Source organism: Sinocyclocheilus anshuiensis, unplaced genomic scaffold, assembly GCF_001515605.1.
Source record: "Sinocyclocheilus anshuiensis isolate Anshui unplaced genomic scaffold, SAMN03320099.WGS_v1.1 scaffold344, whole genome shotgun sequence".
In the NCBI taxonomy this organism is placed as follows: domain Eukaryota; kingdom Metazoa; phylum Chordata; class Actinopteri; order Cypriniformes; family Cyprinidae; genus Sinocyclocheilus; species Sinocyclocheilus anshuiensis.
Genome location: NW_015557066.1, coordinates 119,270 through 133,759, shown reverse-complemented (window position 1 = coordinate 133,759; position 14,490 = coordinate 119,270). Strand labels below are relative to the sequence as shown.

The 14,490-nt window shown below is 37.3% G+C and overlaps 1 protein-coding gene across 2 annotated transcripts in view; it reads left to right on the top strand.

Moving 5' to 3' along the window:
- Positions 1 to 10,672, top strand: part of LOC107676653 (rho-related BTB domain-containing protein 2-like) — a 62,888-nt gene extending 52,216 nt beyond the window's left edge. For both annotated transcript variants that reach the window (XM_016471254.1, XM_016471253.1), the window contains exons 8-11: positions 4,304 to 4,454; positions 4,846 to 4,934; positions 5,157 to 5,262; positions 5,569 to 10,672. In XM_016471254.1, coding sequence (XP_016326740.1) covers positions 4,304 to 4,454; positions 4,846 to 4,934; positions 5,157 to 5,262; positions 5,569 to 5,750 — 528 coding nt within the window. In that variant the 3' untranslated portion in view covers positions 5,751 to 10,672. The remainder of the gene's footprint in view (positions 1 to 4,303; positions 4,455 to 4,845; positions 4,935 to 5,156; positions 5,263 to 5,568) is intronic.
- Positions 10,673 to 14,490: the final 3,818 nt, after the last annotated feature.

The window sequence follows — 14,490 nt, the reverse complement described above, 5'->3', positions numbered from 1 at the left end:
ACATGATCCAGAAATCATTCTAATATGCTGATTTGGTGCTTAAGAAACATTTCTTGTGATTATCAAAGTTGAAAATAGTTGTGGTGCTTAAAAGGGTCATATGATGCTATTTCAATTTTTCCTTTCTCTTTGGAGGCGCTTTTCGGAAGGAGGGACTTTGTAGAAAACGAAGCGTTTGAGAGAGGCGGGGCATAGAGGACCTACAATAATGTACAGTATTTGAAAAATAATGTGTTTTTTGAACATTAAAGCATGTCAACATATTTTGTTACACCAAATACACCAAATAATGATCTTTAAAATAGCATCATATGACCCCTTTAATACTTTTGTGAAAACCGTGATTCTTTTTCAGGATTTTTTGATGAATACAAATCTAAAAATAATAGCATTTATTAAGGTGGCTTGAAAAAGCCAACTTACTGAAATCCTATTTAAACCTTCTTGTTCTTCTGAGACCAAATTTTAAAATGTATCTCCTCCTAGACTTTTAAAGCTACAACCACCAAGCTCGGGTCAGACCTTCAGACTGGTCTGACTCGGGTTGCTATATCTTTTCTAACTGATCCGGCTTACGGTTTTAATAAACCAGACTATCAAAACCACCTAAAATCCCATAGACTTTCATTTCCTATACAATAAGACTTATGGTGTATTTAAGCTGTCTATTGCTATAGCAAAGCTTAAGAACTCCCTACTGAAAAAAACAGCTAAAACCAGCCTAAGCTGATTGACTGCTTTGGCTTGTCTCCCAAGCTGGTTTTAAAGTGGTTTTGGCCATTTTTTTTTAGCAGGCCAGGCTGGTCTTAGCTGTTTTTTAGCTGTTTTTTTAAACTGAATCAACTGGGTTTAACTGGATTAGCATAGAAACATGCTAACAACATGCTAGAAACAGGCCAACAAAATGCTAGTAACTTGCTAATCATGCTAACAACATGCTAGTAACATGCTAATCATGCTAGAAGCGTGCTAGTAATTTGCTAATCATGCTAAAAAAGGCTAACACCATGCTAGTAACGTGCTAATCATGCTAGAAACATGCTAACAACTTGTTAAACATGCTAGAAAAATGCTAGCATCATGCTAGAAGCATCCTAATCATGCTAGAATCATGGTGGTAACATGTTAATCATCCTAGAATCATGCTAGCAACATGCTAGTAAACTTGCTAATTATGCTAACAAAATGTTAACACCATGCTAATCATACTAGAAACATGCTAGCAATTTGTTAAACATGCTAACAAATGCTAGCAACTTGTTAAATATGTTAGAAACATACTAGCATCATGCTAGTAACATGCTAATCATACTAGCAAACATGCTATTAACATGCGAATCATGTTAACATCATGCTAGTAACATCCTAATCATGTTAACAACATGCTAGTAACATGCTAATCATGCTAGAGTCATGCTAGTAACATGATAATAATGCTAGAATCATGCTAGTAACATGCTAATAATGCTAGAATCATATTAACAACATGCTAGTAACATGCTAATCATGCTAACAAAATGCTATCAACTTTTAAACATGTTAGAAACATGCTAGCATCATGCTAGTAACATGCTAATCATGCTAGAGTCATGCTAGTAACATGCTAATAATGCTAGAATCATGCTAGTAACATGCTAATAATGCTAGAATCATATTAACATGCTAGTAACATGCTAATCATGCTAACAAAATGGTAGAAACATGCTAATAACTTGCTAATCATGCTTACATAATGCTAGTAACTTCCTAATCATGTTAACAACATGCTAGTAACTTGTTAATCATGCTAGAAACATGTTAGCAACTTGATAAACATGCTAGTAACATGCTAGAATCATGCTAGCAACATGTTAATAATGCTAGAATCATGTTAACAACATTCTAGTAAAATGCTAATCATGCTAACAACATGCTAGAAACATGCTAGTAACTTGCTAATCATGCTTACAAAATGTTAACACCAATGTTAGTAACATGTTACACATGTTAGAAACATGTGAACAACTTGTTAAACATGCTAGAAACATGCTATCATCATGATAGTGACATTTTAATCATGCTAGAATTATGCTAGTGAAATGCTAATTATGCTAGAATCATGCTAACAACATGCTAGTATCTTGCTAATCATGCTAACAACAGGCTAATCATGCTATAAACATGCTAACAAAATGCTAGTAACTTGCTAATCATGCTAACAACATGCTAGTAACTTGATAATAATGCAAGAAAAATGCTAACAAAATGCTAGTAACATGTTAATCATGCTAGCAACATGCTAGTAAACTTGCTAATCGTGCTAACAAAATGTTATTACCATGCTAGTAACATGCTAATCATGCTAGAAACATGTTAACAACGTGTTAAACATGCTAACAAAATGCTATCAACTTTTAAACATGTTAGAAACATGTTAACATCATGCTAGTAACATGCTAATCATGCTAGAGTCATGCTAGTAACATGCTAATCATGTTAGAATCATGTTAACATGTTATTAACTTGCTAATCATGTTAACATGCTAGTAACTTGTTGATAATGCTAACAACATGCTAGTAACTTGCTAATCATGCTAGAATCATGCTAACAACATGCTAGTAACTTGCTAATCATGCTAGAATCATGCTAACAACATGCTAGTAACTTGCTAATCATGCTAGAATCATGCTAACAACATGCTAGTAACTTGCTAATCATGCTAGAATCATGCTAACAACATGCTAGTAACTTGCTAATCATGCTAGTAATATGCTAATCATGCTAGAATCATGCTAGTAAAATGGTAATCATGCTAGAATCATGCTATCAACATGCTATTAACTTGTTAATCATGCTAATAACATGCTTGAACAATGCTAATCATGCTAGAATCATGCTATCAACATGGTAGTAATGTTAATAATGCTAACAACATTCTAATGATTTTAGAAACATGCTAGTAACTTGCTATAATGCTAGAATCATGCTTACAACATGCTAGTAACTTGCTAATCATGCTAGCAACTTGTTAAACATGCTAGAAACATGCTAGCATCATGCTAGTAATATGCTAATCATGCTAGAATCATGCTAGCAAAATGCTAGTAACTTGTTAATCATGCTAACAACATGCTTGTAACATGCTAATCATGCTAGAATCATGCTATCTACATGCTAATCATGCTAACAACATTCTAATCATGTTAGAAACATGCTAGTAACTTGCTAATCATGTTAACAAAATGGTAACACCATGCTAGTAACATGCTAATCATGCCAGAATCATGTTAGCAACGGGTTATTAACTTGCTAATAATGCTAACAACATGCTAGTGACATGCTATTAATGCTAGAAACATGCTAGTAATATGCTAATTGTGCAAGCAACATGCTAATCATGCTAGAAACAGCCTAGCACCCACCCCAGGTACCCTAGCGATATGTTTTATACCATCTGTTTTTCTGATAGACTGTATTGCCTTGAAAACATTCAAACTGTAATCTTTCAAACTATTTTAAGTTTCAAACTACTTCAAACTAAAAACATTCAGACTGCAAGCTTTTAAAACTTTTCAAACTTTCTAGCTAGGCTTTTTCAAGCCAACTTAAAGTTTGTCTACAAACTTTTCAATCTAGTTTGAAATATAATTTTATTTGTCATTTAAATGAATGCATGAAATTTGACATATCAATATATGGGAACTGAGTCTTCCTAAATGTTGTGTATTTGTTCTGTAAAGCATATCCTGTGTTAACTGTTATATGATGACAGTCTCTCCTGTAGGCTGGCTTGTTGGCTCTTGTTTATGCAGAAGCCAGGTTTCCCGTAGCGACAAGCCCACAGAGTTATTTTTCCACAGCTTTAAGCTGAGACTGTCAACGGTTTCACACAGTGCTTTAATCTCCTGAAGGATGAAAGACTCCTTGTTGAGGCCGCTGCCCTCACCCTTCTATCACTCTCCCAGGCCCCTTCCTCCACAAGCCTTCATTGACACAAACATCCCTTTCTAACTGCTTCCATGGCCACTTTGGGCCTTGCCATGTCAACACGAAGGCCTCCTCTAATGGTCAGCAGCCAGAACCATGCAGGTCTCAATAGGGGAGAGGTGCTGAGCAGATTGTTTCATCCCTGGATCAATCTGCCTCTCGAGTTTCCATGTCCTGGAGATGAGCTATGAATAAACATTTCTCAGCATGGGTTATGAAATCTGTTCACACAAACTTTTCTCAACGTGGGCTTTTGTTAATAACTGTAAACTTGAAATATTAAGGTTGTTTTTTGCTAACCACCACCTCTTTTTCGTTCTCTGTTTCTCTTTTTAGGTCTCTATCCCCAAGACCACTTGTGCCTGCATGAGAGCCGTTCTGGAGTTTCTCTACTGTGGTGTGTTAACACCATGTCCTGAACTGGAGCCAATGGACCTTATAATACTAGCCAACCGCCTCTGTCTTCCTCGCCTTGTAGCTCTAACAGGTAGGTTTAATAAAGGCTCTATGTTTACCTTGAAAAACTACTGTATAATTCTATGGTTAATCTACTACTTTGAGCATGAATTTTCAAAGACATAATCTGCAAATAATTTGGATCTGTAAAGTTAACAGCTGCCATGGACAAAAATGTTGGTTAATATTACAAATGATAGAGGTGGCACTAGCCAATAATTTGGAAAAATAAATTAACCAAATAAATATTATCTACATCTAAACTACAGCATGTTGTATTTGTTAAAATACACCAGTGAAGGTGAGAAATTTTTCAATGTTGACGATTCTGTTGTTATGGAGTATTTTGCAAATCATTAACCATTAAGCTCCATGGCTGACATATTAACACTTGCTGTATGGTGTTTTGCCATGGTCTACAGAGCAACATGCTGTTGAGGAGCTATTGCAGTTGTCCGTTAAAGGGGTGGACATTGATGGACATGTGCTGGCCTATCTGGAGATGGCTCAGGTAACATTAATAAAAATGAAGCAAACAAAGCCTTTAATAGAATGCAGAGGACACTCACACTGAGTAATGAAGTAGCAATATAACCAATGGAGCACATTACAGAATTGCCATTCATTCATAGCCTACTTTATTCTAGTTCAAAGGATGAACAGACTTTGCTTTTCAAATGAGCCTCTTTGAGAGAAATCACTCTGTGCCAACTCTGCTTTCTGTCTGCTGTAGTTCCACAATGCCAAACAGCTCTCTGCCTGGTGTCTGCATCACATCTGCACCAACTACAATAGCGTTTGTCGAAAATTCCCTAAAGACATGAAGACTATGTCTCCTGGTAAGGGGCAAGAAGTGTTTTTATTCATTTATTTATTTGATTTATATTATGTATAAATAAAATAAATTCGGCAATTGATTGAATTGATCAGAAGAGACAGTAAAAACATAATGTTACAAAAGATTTTTATTTTAAATAAATGCTGTTCTTTTGAACTTTCTATGGAGTCCTTGATAATAATTCAGTTGATAATGATGAAATTAATTACATTTGAAAATATATTAAAATAGAAAACATTTATCTTAAAGTGTTTTGAAGCGAGAAAATTCCGGTGTATTTCCTTGATCTTGTCATTTGTTCTTCCAGAAAACCAGAAACATTTTGAGAAGCATCGCTGGCCCCCTGTGTGGTTCCTGAAGGAGGAAGACCGCTACCTCCGTTCTCAAAAAGAGCGAGAGCGCGAGGAGGAGATCTTACGCAAGCAGCACACCAAACGGGGCTGGTTTTTCTGGAGACATCCATCCTCCTCAGCACCCCACATTTCCTGAGGGTCTTCCTCCATTCATCCTTTCAACCCCCCCTTTACTCCTCACCCTCATCTCAGTCCAGAGGCATGTAGCCAAGCCTGGGGAGCCCTGTTTCTGTGCATCTGTCCTGACTGCTGAAAGCGAGTCCGGGGTCCTCTTTGCCTCTGAGCTTTAGCCTTCCCTACCCACGCTGGGCCTTAGTGGACTGCCCGCCACGAGAGCTCATAGCGTATGTGTCATTAAACAGGAGAAGGTTTGGAGGAAGTCTCAAATCATTCTCTTTTTCAATGTTACATGTTCTACTGTGCGAATGCAACAGGTCTCGCCACAGCATCACATAGGGAACAGCATCATTGCAGTGACCTACTTTCGCCTCTTAAGACTGTTATTATTATACAAGACCACACACACACACACTCACACCAGCACCCCATCTGAGCGCTGGCGCCTGGGCACACGAATGCTGCATGGTGCTGCTGTGTTGATCTTTTCTCTGTGAGACCTATTTTTGGGAAAACCGTCATGTTCAATGCCTACAAGCTGAAACATAGCTTAGCTTTGAATACAACTAGCAACTAAAATGGCGGCAGGGATATACATATAAAAGAAATTGTTAAAATAAAGGGGTTATTGCCCCTGCCTTCATGCTTCATAAAAACAATTCTCCATTTTGGATCTTCCATTGCCCCATATTGGCTCAGAATACCAATTGTGTTGCTTAAAGAAGAAGTGTTTTTCAGATTGCTTTTCCTGTTACTAAATTTTGTTCATGTTGTAGAACAGAAGGGGTGTGTAGTTCAGGTCTGTCACTCACTAAAAAACTCTAGGACAGCACCAAAGACAGACACTCAGACAGACAACTCATTCAAACACAAACGCCTTACCAAAATCTGCTGAAACAAAAACTTGACAGCAAGTAAACTATGAAATTAGGGCTATTTTACCACTGCCAGGAGAGTATTAGCAATCACAGCTGTTATTTGACATTCTGTTGATTGAGTTTTGTGATTTGACCACTAGCAAGCTCCTCGACTTGCTTGCCTTTCACCTCCACCACTGGGGGGCGCCCATGCCTTCTGAGTTTACCCTGCTTAAGTATTAGCTACTCATTTGTTTGTCAGTCCTGTTGCAGATCTTCACACCCTTGTGAAATGCACTTGTTTTTATAGCACTACTTCAGCTCTTTGCTATTGGCGAACCAAAAAGTAGGTTGCGATGTTTCTTATTCCTTCGCCGCTCCTCTCTGTTATTCCTCTGCTCCTCTACCTCTGCAGTTAACCAAACTGAGGGAGAAACTATCGATCCATTTCCTGTAGTGTTTGATATGTTGCAATGTGATGCTTCACTTTGCACTTTAGACTTGCAGATAAAATCGGTGCTCCGGATTAACCTGCTAAATGTCACAGCGTTCAACCACTCACCCATCATCTCCTTAAAGGGCGGTTTCACTAGACTTTGAGCCCTGCAACAGTCGTGATACGATGTCATGCTCTGTGGTGTCATTTTTTTTTTTAAACATAGTACAAAGTATTCAACATATAACAAATAATAATAAATCCAAAATGTAAAAATATACAATCTACTCTGCTTTCCTGCAATGCTGCGGACCAGCAAATTGAAAGTTTATGATTGTTTAATTCCGCTAAGATGACGAGCCATGACGCTTTGGAACGCAGCGAAATGTAAAACTTCCTTCGCACGAGCTTGCGTTTCCGGTTTCCAGCATTTGCATGCGTATGAATGGAAGTAAATGGAAAGAAAAGTGTAGTGTGACCGCAGCTTTACACAAGTTTACCTGTTTTTATCTTAATAACAAAATATCCCAACATAGGCTGTAAATCAAAAGTGTATCCTTCTATTTTAATTTAATAGCTTTCGATTTCAAGCTTTGTACTTTGAAACAGGTTTTGTGGTTAAACTGACAGTGATATGCTAACATACCCACTCTCAGTTCCTTCTTTCAGATGTGCATGCGCTGTAGAGTGTTGTTAACATTCGTTTGCTAGAGTCTTGTCCGGAAAACATGAGTGCCTATGACCATTGTTACACTTTCCCTTCTATATTCAAGTATTTCTCGGTGAAGCATGTTTGTTTTGCCTGTTGCGTGCCTTTTAACAAAAGTGTTTTTAATAGCTACTATGGAGGTGAATGAGAAATCGGAGACATTTTAAGTTTTCCATGCCACCCTTTTTCTATTTCTGGCTTTCTGACTTCACTTCCTCAAGGCTGCACCCTGCTTTTCACACCAGACGAGCTGAAATCATCAACAGCTACAAAAATAGACATGCAGAGCCCATGTGCTCAGACAGGCCTTTCTGCACTCAAATAATAAATAAATGACAAATAAGAGGGAAGCGGAGAGCAGACACTTGTCTGTATGCTACCGTCTTGACATTCACCTGTAGAGGCACTTTTATAGGTTCATCCCATTAAGATGCTTTATTTATAGGGGCAGACAAATAAATGAATGTTTATAGATGCCACACTATGCCTAAAGGCTCAATAACTAGTAAAATAACGAATGTATGACCTTGCTGTGTATTTGCAGATTGGCTCTGTGATGAATTATGTACTTAATCACAGCTCTCCTGTCTGAGTTAAAGACCATCACCCCAGATGAGCGATTCGAGAACGCTACAAACATCAGCATGCTTGTTGGGATGGAAAGCGTTGTTGCCGTGGTGATTTCGGGCTTGTTAGCACTTTTTGTTTTTTGACTATTTGCTTTTGCACTTTTATTTTAGATTTGGTCTGCCTTTGATGTGCATGGCACTGACTGTTTCTAAACTATGGCTTTTTAAAACATTTTGTAGCATGGAATGGTTTCTTCCATTAAAACAGTGCTCCTTATGGCCCTACATATTTTGTGCTTACATTAAAAAAAAAAACCTAATACTTACTATGAGACTTTTATGTTGGCTGCTCAAATTCTTTGTACCTTGTGCTTTAATCGAATATGTCTTCATTAACTTAAAGGACATGTGATCCATGTTTTTCTGTAGAAATTAGGTGGTTTTGTAGATTTCAAATAAACAGTATTAGAAAGGTCAATTAGCCCTTAAAAGGATCATTCACCCCAAATGCAAATTCTGTCATTTGCTCACCCTCATGATGTTTGAAAGGTGTATGAATTTATTTCTTCTGCGGGACACAAAAGAAGTTATTTTGAAGAATGGTTCAGCAGTTTAGTCTATATAATTAAAGTCAATGGCATCCAACTCAACTTTATTGCATGGACAAAAACATTCTTCAGAATATCTTTTTTTATGTTCCACAGAAGTAAAAAAGGTCATACAAGTTTGAAATGACATGAGGGTGAGTAAATGATGACAGAATGTTCATGTTTGAATGAACGATTCATTTAAAGTTAGAGATTGGTTCAGGCTGTGAATAACAACACGAAAGATCCCTGCTAACAGTATAACTGCTAGCTAAATATGCACTTTACCTTGAAATTTGATACAAATGATATTCTTTGTGGATTTTCTTTCAATTTAACAGTAGTCTTTAGCAACAAATTGTAAAGTATTTATCAGTGCACGTTTACAGGTAAGATGTGCGTGGAATGGTATGTAATTATGAATAACAGTAGCTTTCATTACTAAGGAATTATCATGCACTTTCGTCATGTTGAAAAAAAAAGTTCATCCAAAACCCTTACAAAACTTATTGTTGTTCTAAATGTTTATCATGTTCATTATAAATGACACATTGTGGTTGTAGTTCTATTTATTTAATAACAGTACAGCATTAGAAACCCAATATAAGAAACGCGAGAGCACTTGAGAATTGTGGTCTATTGTTGTGTTTATTGCTGTGCCTTTAATGGGGGGTGGGGGTCTGACTGAAGAGAGGTTTCTGCCTTTAGTTTTGATGGAGGTAATTGTAGTGCACTAACAAACACACACTACACCACACACTTCAGCTGACAGCCGGCAGACCACTGTATTGCTCCTTCTGCATGCCTGTGGCCAGCATGTAGCAATACCCTTTGTTTTTTGAGTGATGGGAAATATATTTTCATGCTTTTCCCTCTTAACATTTTGGGTGTTTTCATCCCTCTTTGATTGTGCTGAGCTGAGTGGAAACCTGTGCTTGTTGTGAACAGTGATCATACTTGTTGGGATGAGAGTGAATGTAAACACATGCATATTAACGGAGAGTCAGAGGCACACTTGTGCCCTCTACAGTCAACTGAAGGTCAGGGGTTTATTTTATTTTATTATTTTATTTTTTACATGGCAAAGGGTAATATAAATTGGTGTTTGACAGGGGAAATGTTACACAACATTCTTTTTGGAATATGACTTTGGTTTAGGTATATTTTTGTAAAATACTAATACCAGAGAGCAGTTATTGCGGTGATTTTTTTTAATGTTATTTTTTATTTTTATTTTTAAACTCTCAACATTTGTATTAAACTGGAAAGGTTTACCACATCTTACTGCTTGTAAAATTAACAATCTGACCTCAGGTCATAGACAGAGACCACTTCAAGCCCTTGTTAGTTTCTGTGTTTCAACAGAGGGGCTGTCCAACCAACTTCCTTTCTGAGCTTTGAAATCCACCTTCATCTACATGAAAGAAAAGGGCCGTATTATTTTTCTGAACAACATCTGTCAGTTATAGTGGAGCACTTGTATGCCCTTTGGTAAACCCTGTCCCCCTTTCCGCTTGTGGTGAGGTGATCTGTTTAAATGGTTCTTGCCATTTTTTGTCCTCTTGAGGTGAGGTATAGGTGTCACTGACTGCCGACCCTTCCCTTGACCTCTTTTCCTCTTTCGAATTTATAACTACTTAAAGCTGTTTTTTTTCTTATTTTGATAATTGTTTCCGATACTCGTTCTGTAATAATTTTTCTTGTTCTGAACTAGAAAAAGCACACACACACACACACACACACACACATTACTAAGGGCTTTCAAAATACAAAATCAGAATGTTTTGCTGCTCTTGCAAAAGAAAAAAAAGAAAAAAGTTTTATTGAATCATTTGTAATATTTTTGAACAACTGTGATTTGTACAAAATGGAGCAAAAAAAAAAAAAGTTTGGAAAAGGTTATCTGTTTCAGTATTTTAATGTTTGCTTGGCTTTTAATAAAACTTAACTGAACTCTTTGAACTCATTTCTTTGTGTTTTTTATTTGTTATGAAATGTTAACTATTAATCATCTTCTTGTTATGCAGCTTTACCTGTATTGTCCAAAACAAATTTCCCGTAAAAGGACAAAGTGGAATTGGAATCATAAAATGTTATTAAATTATATAATAATCATTTAAAATGCATATAAGAGAGTATGACTTCTCAGTTACACCATAAAAATGATTTTTCAAAATTGTATAAATAAAACAAAGATAGACTGTTTCGGAGTTGTATTGACGTTTCACATGAAAATGCTTTCAGTCTTTCTACTTCAAAATTTCATGTTTAATTCAAGGTGTTACTTCTGTTTTATTGTAATGAACTGAACTGAATTTACAAGCAATTTCTGACTGAAAATTGATTCAAAGTAAATCCTATACCATTTTTTTCAGTGTATCTTACACATAAATGGGAAATGTACGTAATTTTAAGTAAGATTTGTACAGGTGATCTAAAGCTTGTTTTATGGAAAGTCAGTACTGAAAAATGTCCTGCAGAGGGAGACGTACACAAACTGTTTTAAGCATTTCCTATTGTTAAACTATAATAAATACATTTTAGCAATATATTATGTCTTAATATTGCATTATAATCATGACCATTTTTCCAGGGATCTAGTTGAGCTGCTCAGGTATGTTGCAGAAGCACTACTTTTATCCAGCTGGCTCTTGCATTATGACTCCTTCACAAAGTAGCTCCCAGAAATGATTTAATAAAACCAAAATCAGAAAGAGCTTTATTGCCAAGTATGTTTGAACATACAAGGAATTTGTTCTGGTGACAGAAGTTTCCATTACACAGAGACAACAACACACAGATAATACGAATATATATATAAAAGTCTAAAAGTCACTCGGTTTTATAAAGTAACACTGTCCAACAGCGACACCCGCAGGTAAAGTTAGAGCGGCGGCTTGCCTCCCTTCGGTCCATAGACTTTCTACAGACGCACCAGCCAGCCAGCTGCTCAACCTCGCTTCTAAATGCAGACTCATCATCGTCATAGATGAGGCCGACGACTGTAGTGTCGTCTGCAAACTTCAGGAGCTTGACAGAGGGGTCAACAGAGGTGCAGGGAGAAAAGAATTGGGGAAAGAGCGCATCCCTGAGGGGCACCAGTGCTGATGGTGTGGCTGTTTGACATGAATTTCCCCAGTCTCTAGCTGTTGACTGTCTGTCAGAAAGCTGGTGATCCACTGACAGATAGAGCTAGGAACAGAGAGCTGGGTTCGTTTGGTCTGGATGAGTGCTGGGATAATTGTATTGAAAGCCAAACTTACAGGGATAGTTCACCCAAAAATTCTGTCATTAATTATTCACCCTCATGTGCAGTGGTTCAACCGTAATTTTACGAAGCTACGAGAATACTTTTTGTGCGCAAAAGAAAAAAAAAATAACAACGACTTTATTCAACAATTCGCCTAGAACCTTTTAAGTCCATACCGCGCTGCAAAGACTCACAACACAACCAAATACAGAAACGCGCTGCTAATACTCACAACACGATCAAATACAGAAACGCGCTGCAAAGATTCACAACACAACCAAATACAGAAACGCGCTGCTAATACTCACAACAAGACCAAATACAGAAACGCGTTGCAAAGATTCACAACACGACCAAATACAGAAACGCGCTGCTAATACTCACAACACGACCAAATACAGAAACGCGCTGCTAATACTCAGAACACGACCAAATACAGAAACGCGCTGCTAATACTCACAACACGACCAAATACAGAAACGCGCTGCTAATACTCACAACACAACCAAATACAGAAACGCGCTGCTAATACTTACAACACGACCAAATACAGAAATGCGCTGCTAATACTCACAACACGACCAAATACAGAAACGCGCTGCTAATACTCACAACACGATCAAATACAGAAACGCGCTGCTAATACTCACAACACGACCAAATACAGAAACGCGCTGCAAAGACTCACAACATGACCAAATACAGAAATGCGCTGCAAAGACTGACAACACGACCAAATACAGAAATGCGCAGCAAATACTCACGCTGCAAAGACTCACAACACGACCAAATACAGAAACGCGCTGCAAATACGCACAGACCACATCGGAAATGTATATGGGAACCGCAACAAGTGAGGAACCTGGCTGGGACACGTGTCTATTCTGAAAGGTGCGATTTCCTGATCATATGATTCCTTAGCTTTTTTTGATATTATATATATCAAAAAATATATATTATATATTTGATATTAGCCTAAATAAGCTGACGAAATACACAATGTAACTCTGTAACTGTTAAACGTTATGCAAGCTGGCTAACTTACTTTTACAACTTCCCTTACGAAAATTAACCATGGTTTTACTATATAAAAAAAACATGGTTAGGCTAATATAGTTAAACCATGGTAATGACAAATTACACTAGTTTAACCACGGTATTTGTGTAGTTACACAAATGGTAATCACCAAAAAAATATGTAAATAATATAAGTAATGATAAAATGGTATACGCCAAAAACATCATTACTACACTTTTACTAGGCTATAATAAAACCATGGTTAATTTTCGTAAGGGTTGTTCGGGTCCCCTTGAAACATTTCCATTGTGGTCTGTGCTACATGCAACGCGTTTCTGTATTTGGTCATGTTGTGAGTATTTGCAGCGCGTGTTGACAAACTGATGAAGATGTTTTCTTAATTTGCTGATGCTTTTTCTATTTGCGTGTGTTTTCTTAAGTTGCAGCGCGTTGGGCTCTCTCGGCCACAATACAAAACAGTTGTAGGATGAGGTTTTTGGTTGTCATGCAAACACAGACGTGTTAATAATTTCCATATAGGACATTGGGGATTGCAATGCTACATTGTTTGAAGGAATACACATCACAGAAAATAAGTCAACACCATACACACGTGCATGCTCAGACTCATACACTGCAACATTTCCAGTAACACTTAGAAGGGGCAAAGCCAACACATGCTGTAATTGATGCTGTAGCACCAAAAGAGGGGGTGTCTGTGTAGGCGGGTGGCTAACAGACCAGAAAGTCCCCTTGTTGTGTGTTTGTGAGATGCTGATTACAGCCCTAGTGCTTGTGTCATCAGATCTGTGACTGATGTGTTCGGTGGTGCCATGGTTTGATTCATGGCGGCCAGAAACACTGTATGAAAGCACTGTGTGGTAACATTCTTATGGCTGTAATTGAGCAACTCTAAAAAGTCTCTGTGCCATTTCAGATATCTAGAAAAGCTTGTATTATATAACAGAATGTGCATTTATATAAATAAAATGCTTTGGTCTGTGTTTAATTCTGAAAAGTGCCTTAAAAAATTGTTTTTTTACACTGACTACCTTTTATAAAATGTTTGGTTTTTACACAAAACTGACAAAACCAAAACATTATATTGTTATATGCTACATAAGTGTTAATTCTACCTGACCTTGCAATTGCATTCCTCTTCCATGAGAGCATAATCTTATCCTACTTATCCCACTCTCCCACATTTTTCTCTTTACGCCAACGTGCCATCAAGAAGTACAATTTCCCATAAAACTTATAAAACATCAGTAAATGCCTGATGAGGTGAGTGTTATGTTATCAGAATGTGTGTGTGTGTGTGTGTGTGCGTGTG